This window comes from Gracilinanus agilis, chromosome 5, assembly GCF_016433145.1.
Source record: "Gracilinanus agilis isolate LMUSP501 chromosome 5, AgileGrace, whole genome shotgun sequence".
NCBI lineage: Eukaryota > Metazoa > Chordata > Mammalia > Didelphimorphia > Didelphidae > Gracilinanus > Gracilinanus agilis.
The window spans coordinates 48638127-48653778 of record NC_058134.1 but is presented as its reverse complement, the minus strand read 5'-3'; the positions used below and the strand labels follow the sequence as shown (position 1 = coordinate 48653778).

At 38.5% G+C, this 15652-nt stretch overlaps 2 protein-coding genes across 2 annotated transcripts in view; one reads left to right on the top strand and one right to left on the bottom strand.

Annotated features, from left to right (window-relative positions):
- GLB1 (galactosidase beta 1) overlaps nucleotides 1-10006 on the top strand; it is an 88211-nt gene extending 78205 nt beyond the window's left edge. Inside the window, exon 16 of the mRNA XM_044678194.1 lies at nucleotides 9314-10006. Coding sequence (XP_044534129.1) covers nucleotides 9314-9556 — 243 coding nt within the window. The 3' untranslated portion in view covers nucleotides 9557-10006. The remainder of the gene's footprint in view (nucleotides 1-9313) is intronic.
- Nucleotides 1-15652, bottom strand: part of CDK6 (cyclin dependent kinase 6) — a 1314442-nt gene that overhangs the window by 1001693 nt on the left and 297097 nt on the right. The window lies entirely within an intron of this gene.

Below are 15652 nucleotides of genomic sequence, written 5' to 3'. Positions count from 1 at the left end.
TCATGTTCTTTCCCTCTCCCCCAGACCCCCCTGACTCCTCTTAGCTGACGCACAATTCCACTGGGTTTTACATTTTTCATTGATCAAGATCTAATTCCATATTTTTGATAGTTGAACTAGAGTTATAGTTTAGTGTCTACATCCCCCAATAATATACCCAACAGCCCATGTGTTCAAGCAGTTGTTTTTCTTCTGTGTTTCTCCTCCCACAGTTCTTCCTCTGAATGTAGCTAGTTTTCTTTCTTATAAGTCCCTCAGCCTTGCTCTGGATCCTTACATTGCTGCTAGTAGAGAAGTCCATTACATTCAATTTTACCACATTGTATCAGTGTCTGTGTACAATGTTCTTCTGGCTCTGCTCTTTTCGCTCTGCATCAATTCCTGTAGGTCATTCCAGTTCACATGGAATTCCTCCAGTTCTTTATTCCTTTGAGCACAATAGTATTCCATCACTTGTTGACTCTTAAAGCCAGTCTTCTACCCACTATCTCATAATGCCTTTGATCCTGTTAGAATTGTTAAGTCTGGTGGTAATGAGGGCCATAATAGAGAGGTGACAGTGGGAATAGAGTGGAAGAGAAAGACCGGAGTAATATTCCAGTAGGAAGAGATTCAACAAGTTTTGGTGACCAACTGAATATGGGGGAATCAAGAGAGACTTGGAGCCCAAGATAATTCTTTGGTTTTGAACAAGAGAGATTGAGTCTTCATTGGATGACTTGGTAAAGTCAAAGGAAGCAGGTTTGAGGGATTAACTCAGTTTTGAAAGAGTTGACTTGGGGACATCTGGGTTTGGGTGCCATACTGAAGATGGTGGTCTGGAGCTTAGGAGAGATGTCACAAGTAGCTGGCCATCTAGATTTAGGAATTATTTGCAGGTAGGTGATATGCCTAGGGAGAAATGACGGAGGTGAGAAAATGGTGAGGATAGAAACTTTTAGAAGGCTCATCTGTAAGAGGTCAAGAAGAGAAAAAATAGCCAGTAAGGGAGCCAGAGAAAAAAACTGTTGTCAAAAAAGAAAGGAGGAAAATCTCAATGGGGAGTGTATTGTTAGAAAGAAGCCAAGGAAGAAGTTTTTTGGGAAAAACTAGATGTTTTGTTAAAAAAAATGGGGGGAGGGGAGTGAAGGACTGTATATGAAACCTCAATTAAATATAGTTTAGTTTTTTAGTTTACCAAGATAGTAATAAAATTGCCCTGTGTGTTTCCTTCAGGACCTGCATTATTCTGTTTTTTATTTTTATATTTTATTCATTTTCTCTTCTTTTTTGCATGCTACCATCTTATTTTCCACTAACTCACTCCATCCCCATCCCACTCCCCACTCCTCTCACCCAGGACCTCAGCTGTCTTCCGAAGTAATTAATGTTTTTCACTACATTGGTCCAAGTTGGCAAAGAATCAGAAATGCTGAGGGGATGGCTAGGTCCTGGGAAGAGGCCTCTTGATTTGGAAGTGATCACTAGCAGTTTCAGCAGAGGAAGTGATCCAAGAGTGGGGGAATCAGGTGTAGACAACAGCATTTTCAAGTGTGGTCAAGGAGGCTGGTACATAATTGTGGTCATTGTCAGGGTGTCTGCCTCCTTATAGCTGGCCTTCATCCCTCTCAAATGTTCAGTTTCTAATAATCTGCTAAGGGCCAAGTCTCCTTTTTTTTTCTAATCTTCAGTGTTTAACATAGCAATTGAGCACATAGTAGGTGCTTAATAAATGCATATTGGTTTGAAATCAAGCCTATTAAAATTGTATATCAGGTCTTCAGGGCAAGTTTCTGGGCTTAGTCTTCTATATATGTTTTGGTGGTTTGAGAGGCTTTTTAAAAATTCTTTTTTCTTTTCTTAACTGATGTTCAAGACTTTTTTCAATGTTCTAAGTTCTAGAAAGGTGAGCTGTTAGTGTAGAAAACTCTTGGAAGGCTTTCCCCCTCTTTTTTGCTCAACTAACAAGTAACTGTAAGTCTAACAAGAAAGCCAAGATAGGTTATCTGAGTCAATTTATGCCCAAGTCTTCGGAGGCTGTGGAGAGAAGAGGGGGACATGATTTTCTGCATCAAAGTGCAGAATAATTTGGGCTCAAAGCAGATTTGGATTTATTAGACTCAGACTTAAGAATCGCAGCATTCTCCTCTTACAAGGAAGTAATTATTAGACTCTTGGATAAATGGTAATAGGAAACATCCAGAACCAGATACTAAGATGCATTTTATGCAAAAAATAAATGTTAATTTTTATAAGCTGCCCAGGGCAACAATGCTACTTTCTTACCAGCTTTCCAAAACAAAATGGCTTTCATTGACTGAAAATCTCTCCTTGAAAGTTGATTCAAAATTAGTCCTTGGGAGCTTTTGTTTTTAACTATTTCCTTTAAAGATCAAATTCGATAATCTAAGTAGAGCATTTTGTAAATGTAAGGGAATTATATAATCCTTAGATTTGTGAGCTCCTTGAGATTGACCCCAGGACCTAGCGTAGATTAATGATTGACTGATTAAAGTGCCATGAGATTCATGAGGGGGTCAATCTATAGCTAGGGTTCTTAACTTTTTCTTAAGTCATGAACTTCTTTGATAACATCTGGTCAAACTTAAGGACCGCTTCCCAAAATAATATTTTTAAGTGACTAAAATAAAATAGGATTACAAAGGGAACCAGTTACATTGAAATAGTCATCAACCCTAGATAGTTCCTCAGGATCCATGATGGAAAACACTATCTACCTCCAGAGAAAAAACAGATGAATGATTAATGAGGTTAAAAACTTACATTTTGGGGGGCAGCTGGGTGGCTCAGTGGATTGAGAGCCAGGCCTAGAGACTGGAGGTCCTGGGTTCAAATCTGGCCTCAGATATGTCCTAGCTCTGTGACCCTGGGCAAGTCACTTGACCCCCATTGCCCACCCTTACCTCTCTTCTGCCTTGGAGCCAATACACAGTATTGACTCCAAGACGGAAGGTAGGGTTTAAAAAACAAAAACAAAAACAAAACAACTTATATTTTTCTAGTTTCTAGTTGGTGAGTGTGTAGTTTCTTTTGCAACATGGCAAATTTTTGCATGACTTCACATATATAAACAATGTTATATTTTTGGCTTCTCTTTGGTTGGAGGAGAAACAAGAGGAAGGAAATGTAAAACTTGATATTTTCAAAAATGAATATTGAAATTTTTAAACATGTAATTGGGAAATATTTAATGAAATAAAGAAAAAACAAGTATAGTCATTAAGGTCACATAGGCAAATTAGAACCTTGAGTCACAGCTTATTTCTTATTTCTTATTTCTTGAGTCACAGGTCTTATTTCTAAATCAGGAGTCTGAAATCCTTAAACTTGTTTTAATATATATATATTTTAAAAGACTTTAAAAAGCAAGTTCATGCACCCTAGGTTTAAGAACTTGTCTAGATGTTTGTTCCACTTCAGTGATGATGGTGAACCTATAATGTCATTTTATGTTAAATGAGATGGTCACATAATCTAACAACAAAAAGCCTGAATATGGATAAATGGAAAGTCTTAACAATTGGGTTCAAAAAGTCAACTTTGCAAGCAAAAGAGGAGGAAGATGTGGTTAGATCTGGTAGGTTTATTGGATTTCAAACTGAATATGAATAGCTAGTGTTGATTAAAAAAAATCAGGCCTGTGATTTTCATTGCTTTAAGTCACTCCTGATGAGGAAACTAACTTTTTTAAAAATTAATATTTTTCAATTAACAAACATTTGTTTTCTCTCTCTTCCCCCTCTTGCATTCCCATTCCCACTGGGAAAAAAAAAGAGAAACAAAAGAGAAAGGGAAAACCCACAGTAAATATTTGCCTAGTTGTGCAAAACAAATCTCCTTGTCTATGGAAAAAAAAATGTATTTTTCGTTCTGCATCTTGAGACGATGATCACTCTTTCAAGAAGCAGGTTAGCATCCTTCATTTTGGGGTCTCATGACCCCTGTTTTGCCATTGTACCAATCAGAATTCTTTTTTTTTTTTTAAACCCTTACCTTCCGTCTTGGAGCCAATACTGTGTAGTGGCTCCAAGGCAGAAGAGTGGTAAGGGTAGGCGATGGGGGTCAAGTGACTTGCCCAGGGTCACACAGCTGGGAAGTGTCTGAGGCCGGGTTTGAACCTAGGACCTCCCCTCTCTAGGCCTAGATCTCAATCCACTGAGCTACCCAGCTTCTCTCCCAATCAAGATTCTTGAAATTTCTCATGACAAAATAGATTGGTACCTACTCTGTAATTCCTAGTTCTTAGATGGCTTACTTAGGATCACAGGCCAGTCTGTTTTAAAAATGGGACTTGAACTAAGGCCACCCAGTCTCTGATGTCAGCTCTTTTTCTGTAAAATAACATGGCTGACTCTAATAAGGCATGTCCCAAAAGTCTAAGAGCAATATATATTTTTTGGGGGAGATATCTTCTATAAGGACCCAGTAAATCCAATGCAATCTCCATGGGCAGGCATAGTGTCTGGGATCTATAAAGATAGTGGTTTTTAATTTTGTTGTATCCTACACCCTATCCAGCCCACATTTGGCGTAGTATATTTCAGGAAATATCTTGATAAGAGTGTTCAAAGGGAAGGAAATCTAAGTTAGGGAAGTGTCTTGAGATCACGCCATGTGAGCATCAGGTGGAAAAACTCAATATGTTTAGTTTGAAAAGATACACAATTTAGGGGAAGTGGTTCAGGTATTTAAAGGATGGTGATTTAAAAGAGGAATTTCTTCCAGGTACCAGGAGGAGAACAGTGAGTGCAAATTGCTGAGACAATTTTAGATTCAGTGTCAAGAACACTTCTTGACCATTAGAGCTGACTCGGAAGGAAGGGGCTTCCTCATGAGTGGTCATCAGGCCCAGACTCAAACACCCTTTGTCAGGTGCGATGTAGAAGGTCGGGTTGGATAGCCTCTAGGCTGCCTTCCAAATCTGAGGCTCTGAGTTAGCAGACTTAAAAAAAAATTATCAGCCAAGAAGTAGGTCATATATTTCCTGGAACTAACATTCATTTGAACAACTGAATGGTGGCTAAAGTTAATCATGCCTATTGAACAAAAAATTAGACAATGAATACAAGGTGTATCCCAAAAGCCTTACCGTAGACTTAAGTTTTTTGGGACACCCTATATTGGATTGCTTTTTAATGGAAGAATCATTCTGAAAAAAATTAAGAAATACTGGCAGTACTCTTAGATATATCACAGACTGCCAGAGCTGTAAGACACTTGAGAAATCATCTCATCCAATCCATTTTACTCAACAAGGAGCTGAGCTTTAGTTAAGCTTCTCAGTTACTGACTTTAAACATTTTCTAGCACATAGAAAGTGCTTTATAAATGCTTTGTTTGTTAGGTTTCTTTAACCCTTACCTTCTGTCTTAGAATCAATACTGTGTATTGGTTCTACAGTAGAAGAGTGGGTAAGGGCTAGGCACTGGGGGTCAAGTGACTTGCCCAGAGTCACACAGCTAGGAGGTATCTGAGGCTAGATTTAAACCCAGGACCTGGTCCTGGTTCTCAATCCACTGAGCCACCCAGCTGTCATATAATTTGCTTTTTGACTGAGGAAATGAGTTGCCCCAAGTTCATATAGATGAACTAGAACCCTTAGTCATGACTCAGGGATCTTATTTCTAAATCAGGTAGCTGGAATTCTTGTAAAATCATTTTCAAACAGACAAATTAATATGTATATGTGTATCTATGTGAGTGTGTATATATGTGTGTGTGTGTGTGTGTGTGTGTGTGTGTGTGTGTATTTTTCCTTTGTAGTCTTACCTGGAGTCCAAGGACCCTTTGGATCCATGGATAGGAATAGATTTCTGGAGATTCATAAACTGGGATGAGAAAAATTTTTCTTTATTTCAATATAACTGGCTTCCTTTACAGTTATGAGGCTTTTATATTATTAACAAGAATAGACTAATCAAAGCTCCATTAGAGCAGGAACCAGGGTCCTCTAGTTCTCCATGTGTCTCCCTTCATAGAAGTCTTTTTCTCTCTTTTAAAAAAAACATTATCTTTTGTTTTAAAATCAATACTGTGTATTGGTACCAAGGCAGAAGAGCAGCAAGAACTAGGGTCACACAACTAAGGAAGTGTCTCAGAGAAGATTTGAACCCAGGACCTCCTGTCTCCAGGCCTGGCTCTCCCTATCCCCTGAGCTACCTAGCTGCCCCCTAGGTCTTTTCCCCTTGATGGAAAAAGTGGGGGGTGACTGCTCTCTCCCCTTGGTACTCCACTTCTGCTATTGCAAAAATAAGCCACAGGCAGATTTTTTTAAGTGATAAAAGCTGTCAGCATGCACACCTTTTCGCCAGGGATCAAGATAGCACATACTCCTACAGAAGCAAGGCAAATACTTCTCAGAATCCTCAAACTGTGAAACTAGCCTTTTTTTTTTTTTTTTTCTAAATGACTGAGCTCCAACAGCCAGTTTCTAAATCACCAGCTTCTTGGTTCCCATGGCCACGGAAGTGATGTGATCCGTTGATTCTTTTAGGACAGGTAACCATGGTGATATTTGCTTTGATATTTTAAGAGATGCAAACATCCCTGCCCCATCAGGTCCCCTTTCTGTGATGGCAACTCTTACACACACTTCTGCTCCTGGGAAAAAGAATTCACGATCTGGACTTCAGAGACACTGGAGTCAAATTGTGCCTCTGATAATAGCTGTCCAACAAGTCTTTATTAAGAGCTTACTAGGGGGGCAGCTAGATGGCATAGTGGATAGAGTGCCAGGCCTGGAGTTGGGAAGACCTGGGTTTAAATATGACCTCAGGTGTTTTCTAGCTATATGACCCTTTGCAAGTCATTTAACCTTGATTGCCTAGCCCTTAGGCAATCTCTTTTGATTTAGGACTGATATTAAGACAAAATATAAGGGTTACAATAACATTAACATTTTTAAAATTTCTTCCATGGTTATATGATTCACATGACAAGCAATTCCACTGGGTTATATAGAATACACACACACACACACACACACACACACACACACACACACACACACACACACACACACATATATATATATGTAGTAATCCTTTAAAAATGAAAACCCTATATCATATGCCCATATAAACAAGTGATAACTCATATGTTTTCTTTTGGGTTTCTGTTCTCTGGATGTGGATAGCATTCTTTCTCATAAGTCCCTTAAATCTGTCCTGGATCATTACATTGCTTTTACTAGTAAAGTCAGTTACGTTTGATCGTCCCACAATGTTTCAGTTACTGTGTATAATGTTCTTCTGGTTCTGCTTATTTCACTCCACATCAATTCATGGAGATCTTTCAGTTCTTATAGAAATCCATCAATTCATCATTCCTTATAGCAGTTAGTATTCAAGCTTTCTATGTGCATGGCACTGGGCTGTGAACTAGGGATATTCAGACAGAATGAAGAGTAGTTCTAGCCCTTAGAGACCATCCATTCTATTGGAGAACGAACATGTAAACAATTTTTCTAATATTCTGTCATTTTCTGTCCTTTATGTCACTATTCATGACCTCATTTGTAGTTTTCTTGACAAAGATACTGGAGTAGTTCACTATGTCCTTCTACAGCTCATTTTACAGATGAGGAAGCCAAGGGAAACAGAGTTAAGTGACCAGGAACACATCAAATGAGTCATCAAGTGTAAAGTGCTATCGCATTTCTTACAGAGCTTGTATAAATGCCATAACATCAATGGCATTTTGAAGTCATGGAGGAGGATAGTCAGAAAAGGCAACGTCCTACATACTTAGAACAGATTATGGAGGAGGGAGTAGTCAACAGTTTCTTGCTTGAGGGATAAGACCACTTGATGTAATAATAATAATAATAATTAATAATAGCAGACATTTATATAGTACTTACTACGAGCCAGCCACTATGCTAAGCACTTTACAGATAACATCTCATTCTGTCAAAATTGGGACACTAATACATTGTTGGTGGAGTTGTGAACTCATCTAACCTTCTAGAAGGCAATTTGGAATTATACCCAAAGAGCTACAAAATGTGCATACTCTTTGATCCTATAATATAAATCATATCTCACTTGATTCTCACAAGTACTATGGAGGGCAGGTACTGTTATTACCCATATGTTATAAATTAGGAAACTGAGGCAAATGACAGTCAAGTGACTTGCCCAGAGTTACACAGCTAATCAGTGTCTGAAATCTTATTTAAACTTAAGCTGTCCTGACTCCAGATCCAGACTTCTATGCATTGTGCCACCTTGCTGCCTAGTTTTAGCATTTAAATTTCACATTTTGTTGAGTTTTTTGAAAACCTTTGCTTTCTGTCTTAGAATCAATACTACGTGTTGGTTCTAAGGCAGAAGAGTCATAAGGGCTAGGCAGTGAGGGTTAAATGACTTGCCCAGGGTCACACAGCTTGGAAGTGTCTTGAGACCAGATTTGAACTGGAACCTAGAATTTGCCATTTCTAGGTCTGGCTCTCCATCCACTGTCCCTGATACTTCACATTTTAAATGTCATTGATAATCTTGAAGAGGGCAGCTTCAGTTGAGTGATGAGATCTGAAGTTAAATGCAAAGGATTGAGGATTGAGTGGAAAGAGAAATGGAAACAATGATTATGCTTGGCTTTTCCTTGGAGTTTATCTGTGGGCAAGTCACTTGACTTTGCTCAGCCTCAGTTTTCCTCATCTGTGAAGTGAGGATTATAATTATCTCTCCACTTGCCTCACAGGGCTTTCTTATTCCTTAAAAGAGAAAGTATACACAGCCCTTATAAATATGCAATCTATTTGTTCCTAGGAAGAGAGAACAGGAAATAAAATGTCTTTTTGATCAGAAAGTTTGACTTAGTTTTCCTAGAAGGCAGAACCTCTGATCTCTTTGGGCACAGAACATCCAGGGAAGCATTTAAGCCTAGCCAGGATAGTTCCCAGGGCATGGAGAGTGATATTCGGGGTTAGTCCCCTTCTCTATGCTTTATTTTGGCACCTGATAGCTCTTGAGTTTGGTCACGGAGCCATCTTTATTTCTCCAATTGAAGTAACTTCAGAGTAATTTTTCAAATGTTATTTTTTGGTGGGATAGATCAAATGCTTTTGCCATCAACAGGATGCCATGTTCCAAGGTCATGGTTCACAGACTCACCCCAGCCTGGAGTTTCTCCTTCATGTGGGCATTTCAAGCCCTCAGTGTGTGTCATTTCTTTGTGGGATAGTAGGTGCTCAGAGAGAAATGACAATGATGGCCAGGCTAGTGAACCCTCCTCACCAGCAGGATCTCCTCTTCAGAAGCTGTTTCCTTTCCTGGGTCTACTCTGACAGTGTCTGTTCTCTCTCTTGCAGGGACAGGTGTGGATCAATGGCTTTAACCTTGGACGCTACTGGCCATCCCGGGGCCCCCAGGTCACTCTGTATGTCCCAAGACACATACTTGTTACATCTTCCCCAAACAACATTACTGTGTTGGAACTGGAGAGGTCTCCGTGCGAGGAGCAGAGCAAGTGTTTTGTGGAGCTGGTGGACAAGCCCGTGCTCAATGTCCTTCCATCTTCAAAGAAGTCCTGGAATGTTATCAATGCAGTGTGAAGGCTGGATGAATGGTTCATGACGTCTCCAGAAGGGTCATCCTCTTGGGCTCTTTGACTGTTTTTATAGCACCTAATTAATCTAAAATAGATTTTTACACAGACTGATTGGAAAATTGCGTGCCTGGCTACGTGCGTGTATGTGTGTACATACTTGTGTGCGTGTATATTAATCGTTAGGGTTGGTTTTACTTGAAATTGTGAACCCCTGAAGTTCAAGAACCAAGCCTACCCAACAATACAGAAAACCCTGTAGTGCCTATTGCCTCTACAGGGTCATTGTACCCTGTGAGCTCCCTGTGAAAGTTTGGTATCAATAATCATGGAAATAGAACAGTAAAGCGCACACTCAAGAGTTTTTTATTTTGCCTGAAGTATTTTTTTGATTTATTTGCACTTGAAATTTATGGGGAAGAAAATTGTATTCCCTGAATAAAATTTCTACGCATTTGATCAATGTGTATATTGAATTGTTTTCCTTTAAAGAAAGTGTTTGGGGGATTTGTTTCTATCATCTATGTGAGAATTCTAATTAACAGTTTGTTCTTAGAATTTTCTCTTTGATGGACCCTATATTCATTGAAGTAGTACTGAAGGAGATAAGAGTAGGTTGAGAACCAGGTCCAGAGATGGGAGATCCAGGGTTCAAATCTGGCCTCAGACACTTCCTACCTGGGTGACCATGGGCAAATCATTTAACTCCAGTTGACTAGCCTTTATCACTCTTCTGTCTTGGAACCAATACATAGTATTGATTCTAAGATGGAAGGTAAGGATTAAAAAAAAACACAAGATTTCTAGCTTTGTGACTCTGGGGCAAGTAAGTCACTTAATTTGTCTGCCTCAGTTTTCTCTTCTGCAAAATGGGGATAATACTTACCTATTGGGCTTTAAAGATCAAATGGAGATGACATTTTTAAAGCACTCTGTAAACCTTAAACCTTTAAAATCTTTAAAATCAAGGGTAATAAAATCTTTAATAAAAACCTTTAAAACATTAATTGGTTGCTATCTAAAATATCTACATATAAATTTGTATAGTCTTTAATTCTTTGTCTCTTGCTATCAATCTTATGCTTATAAAATGATCACTTTAGCTTTAGAAAGCCACTTGTAGGAGAGCAGCTGGGTGGTTAAGAGCCAGGCCTAGAGACAGGAGGTTCTAGGTTCAAATCTGACTTCAGATACTTGCTAGCTATATGATCCTGCGCAAGTCACTTAACCCCCATTGCCTAGCCCTTACTGCTCTTCTGCCTTAGAAACAATACACAGTACCCAAAGCTACCTGAAAAGCTCTTAATCATACTTTCTTTTAACATTCATTTTTTAAAAATCTTGAGTTTCCAGGTCTTTTCCTCTTAGCTCCCTCCCCACCTGCTGAGAAGGCAAACAATGTGGTATCAGTTTACATGTAAAGTCTTGCAAGACATACTTCCACCACCACCAAGTCCAATGGAAAGAAAAAAGAAAATTTCATTCAACATAATTAGACAATGTCAAATACCTGGAAGTATACCTACCAAAAAAACCCAGCAACTATATGAACACAATTTTGAAATGCTTTGCACAAATGAAGTCAGACCTAAATAATTGGGAAAACATTAATTGCTCATGCATAGGCTAAGCCAATATAATAAAAGAGACAATCCAATCTAATAAAACTACTCCAAAATTATTTCAAATAAGTATAAAAAAATAACAAAAGTAATTTGCAAGAACAAAAAGGACAAGGATATCAAGGATATATATCAAGAATATCAAGTGAAAAAAATATGAAGGAAGGAGGCCTACCTGTGCCAGATCTCAAACTATACTATAAAGTGGTAATCATCAAAGCAATCTGGTACTGGCTAAGAGAGTAATGGATCAAAGGAATAGATTAGGCAATCAACACATAGCAGTTGATGTTCAATAAACCTAAAGATCCAAGCTTTTGGGGAAAGAATTTATTATTTCATAAAATCTGCTGGGAAATTATAGAATAGTATGGCAGAAACTAGGCATAGACCACCATCTTACACCACACAACAGGATAAAATTAAAATGTGATACTTGATCTAGAAATAAAGAGGGATACCATAAAGAAATGAGTAAAACATAGAAGAGTTTACCTGTTATACTTAAGGATAAGGGAAGAATTTATGACCAAACCAGACACATAACATTGCAAAGAATGAAATGGAAAATTGTGATTACATTAAACAGATTTTGTACAAATAAAACCAATGCAATCAAGATTATAAGTGAAACACCAAATTTTGGAAAAAATGTATAACAAGTGTCTGATCAAAAGCTTCTTTTCTCAAATATATAGAGAACTGAGTCAAATTTAGAAGAACACAAAGCACTCGTGGTTGAAAAATTGTCAAGGGATATGAAAATACAATTTTCAGAGGAAAAAATTATCCAGTCATGTAAAAAAGTGCTCCAAATTGCAATTATTGCAATTGAATTTAGAATTTGATTTTAGATTTGATTTAGAAAAATTGAAATTAAAACAACTCTGAGATACCACCTCATATCTAATCAGATTGGTTAACATGTCCACAAAGGAAAATGATAAATGTTGGAGGGGATACAGAAAATTGAAATGCTAATACACTGCAAGGGGAACTGTGAAATGATTTGTTTGTTCTGGAGAACAGTATGAAACCATGCTCAAAAGGCCACAAAACTATGACAGAGCAAAATACTGCTTTGACAGAGCAGTACCACTAGTGGGTCTGAATCCCAAAGAGATTGGCGATGAGGGAAAAGGACTTATTTGTACCAAAACTTTTTTAGCAACTCTTTTTATGATGGTGAAGAATTGGAAATTGAGGAGTTGTCCATTGCTTGGGGAATGGATCGACAAGTTGTGATATATGATTGTTTTTTTTTTTTAAACCCTTACCTTCTGTCTTGGCAGAAGAGTGGTAAGGGTAGGCAATGGGGGTCAAGTGACTTGCCCAGAGTCACACAACTTGGGAAGTGTCTGAGGCCAGAGTTGAACTGAGGACTTCCTGTTTTCTAGGCCTGGCTCTCAATCCACTGAGCTACCCAGCTGCCCCCGTGATATATGATTGTAATGGAATACTGTTGTGCCATAAGAAATGATGAATAGGATGGGTATAGAAAAACCTGGAAAGATTTCGATGAACTGATGCAAAGTGAAGTGAGCAGAACCAGGAGAACAATGTATACAGTGACAGAACTATTATATAATGATCAACTGTGAAGAACTAAACCATTATCAGCAAAGCAAGTCTTTAAGATAATCACAAAGGAAATCATGATGAAAATGCTATCCACAGCCAAAGAAAACTGTAGGGATCTGAATTTGGATCAAAGCATGCCATCTTCCACTTTATTTCTTTCATGAGATTTTTATTGTATGTGTAATATGTGTCTTTTATGTGCAATATGGAAATGTGCATTACATGAAAGTACTGTTATTATTTATGTCAGACTGCCTCAGAGAAGCAGTGGAATAGAGGGAAAGAAAATCTGAATGTAAGAAAACAATTGTAAAAAAATTTGTTTCCATATAACTAACTAACTAAATAAATAAATTTTAATAAGGAATATAAGAAAAATGACTGATTATTTGATGACAGGAGAGGAAGAATATTTCAGCTTTGCAAAAAATATTACAGCGGGTTAAGATGGCTACAGATTAGAAGCAGGGTGACTTTCTCTCCTTACCAACTGATATAGCATACCTCCAAAGGGCAAAGAATCAAATCCAGATGAAAGAAGGGACCCCACAATAGGGCACAATATTGAAGGTATGTGGGATTTGGACACTTCCACTCTATAAGGCGGGGGGAAATAGCTCCCATCAAAATGCGAGTGGATCAACTCTCCCCCACCCCACCCACAGTACCAGAGTCAGAGGCTGTGCTCCAGAGTTAGAACAAGTGGGGGCATGAAATCTAGCTCCTTGGCAGCTAACTGGCACCAGTAGGAGCTTGCCCCTGAGAGCAGCAAGACCTGAGACCCCAGGAGGCTGGAGAGCTCAAACCTTGGACACAGGAGTGGAGCTGAGAGAGGCAGCAGCAGCGAGCTCAGACTCAGGGGAAAACCTCAGGTAGAGGAGCAAGTGTGGGCCAAGTTCTGGGCTCTGAGAAGCTGGCTAGGACCACGGGGACTTGACCATGAAAACAGCTAAACCAGAGACCCCGGGAGGGTCCTCAGAGAAGCCAGGAAACTCACAAAGTAGCTTCAGGCAAAAGCTGCTCCCTAAATCCATAAAAAGAGAACCAGATTGCCTTACTCAGACTTCTGGCAGAAAAAGCATAATGATGCCAAGCAAGGCCCAAGAAATAAACAAGAAGACCAAGAAAAAAACTCTAATACTTGATAACTTATGCACAGAAAAAAACCAGAAAACAGAGGACAAACAAAGACATCCAAACCTTCCCCCCAAAATGAAAATGGGTCACAAGATCTTGAAGAGTTCAAATCTGAGATCATGAGAAAGATGAAAGAGATCTGGCAAGAAAATAACAGTTTAAAAGGCAGAATTTCACAATTGGAAAGTGAGGCTCAGAAATCAAATGAATTGATAAGCAAATTGAAGACTAGAAATGACCAGCTGGAAGCCTTGAAGAGCCAGATACACCAGACTGAAAAGGAAAGCCAAAAGATTATAGCCGAAAACCAGTCTTTGAAGGCTAGAATTGGGCAAGTAGAAGCCAATGATCTCACAAGACAGCAAGAATTAATAAAGCAAAGTCAAAAGACTGACAAAATAGAAGGAAACATGAAATATCTCAATGAGAAGATAATAGATCAAGAAAACAGGTCTAGAAGAGACAAATTGAGAATTGTTGGTCTTCCAGAAAAATTAGAGACAAATAGATACCTACATATCATATTACAAGACATCATCCAACAAAACTGTTCCGATGTCCTCAAACAAGAGGACAAAATAGACATTGAAAGAATCCATAGAATACTCTCTACACTAAATCCTCAGAAGACAACCCCCAGGAATGTAATAGCCAACTTCAAAAGCTTCCAAGTTAAGGAGAAAATATTACAAGAAGCCAGAAAGAGACAATTCAGATATCAAAGAACACCAATCAGGATTACATAGGATCTGGCAGCCTCTACACTACAAGACTGCAAGGCTTGGAACGTGATATTCAGAAAGGCAAGAGAATTGGGTCTACAACCAAGCATCACCTACCCATCAAAGCTGACTATATACTTTCAGGGGAAAGTATGGGCATTCAGCAAGATAGAAGATTTCCAAGCATTTGCACAGAAAAGACCAGGACTAAATGGAAAGTTTGATATCCAACCACAAAAACCAAGAGAAACATGAAAAGGTAAATAAGAAACAGTGGAAAGAAAGAAAACTCTTATTATTAAATTGCCTTCTTCAAGGGCTTCAATAAGATCAAATTATTTGTATTCTATATGGATAAATATTATGTGTAATTCTAAAAAATTGTACTCACTATTATAGTAATTAGAAGAATTAGTAATAAGGAGAGGATGGAGTACTAAATGGTCTAAGATGATATGGGGCGGAAAAGTGTTGTGGGGAATAGAAGATGGAACCAAGAGTAACTTGAAGGAATATAAAAAATAGGATAACCTATACCACATAAAGAGGGCATGGGAAGGGGAGGGGAGGAATACTATAATAAGAAGGAGAGGAAGAGAGCATTAAAAGGAAATTCTTAAACCTTACTCTCAGCAGAATTAATCCTGAGAGGGAAGTGTAGCTAGATCCATTGGGATATCAAATTCTATCTAACCCTATGGATAAAGTCAGAAGGGATAAACCAAGGGGGGCAGTGGGGTGGGGAGTTCTTAAAGGGAGGGGAAGAGAGGGGGGAGGGAATTTATTAGGTATTAAAAATAATAAAAGGGGAAGGGAGGGGGTCGAAAGGATAGTAAACCAAGGGAGGGGACAAGGGGGATTGATTTAAAACAAACCACTGGTTTAAAAGTAAACACCTTAAGAAGAAGGGGCAGAACTAGGAGAGGATACCAAAATGTTAGGGAATACACAGATGAAAATTATAACCCTGAATGTGAATGGGATGAACTTGTTTTTAAAACAGCAGCAAATAGCAGAGTGGATTAGAAAACAAAATCCTAT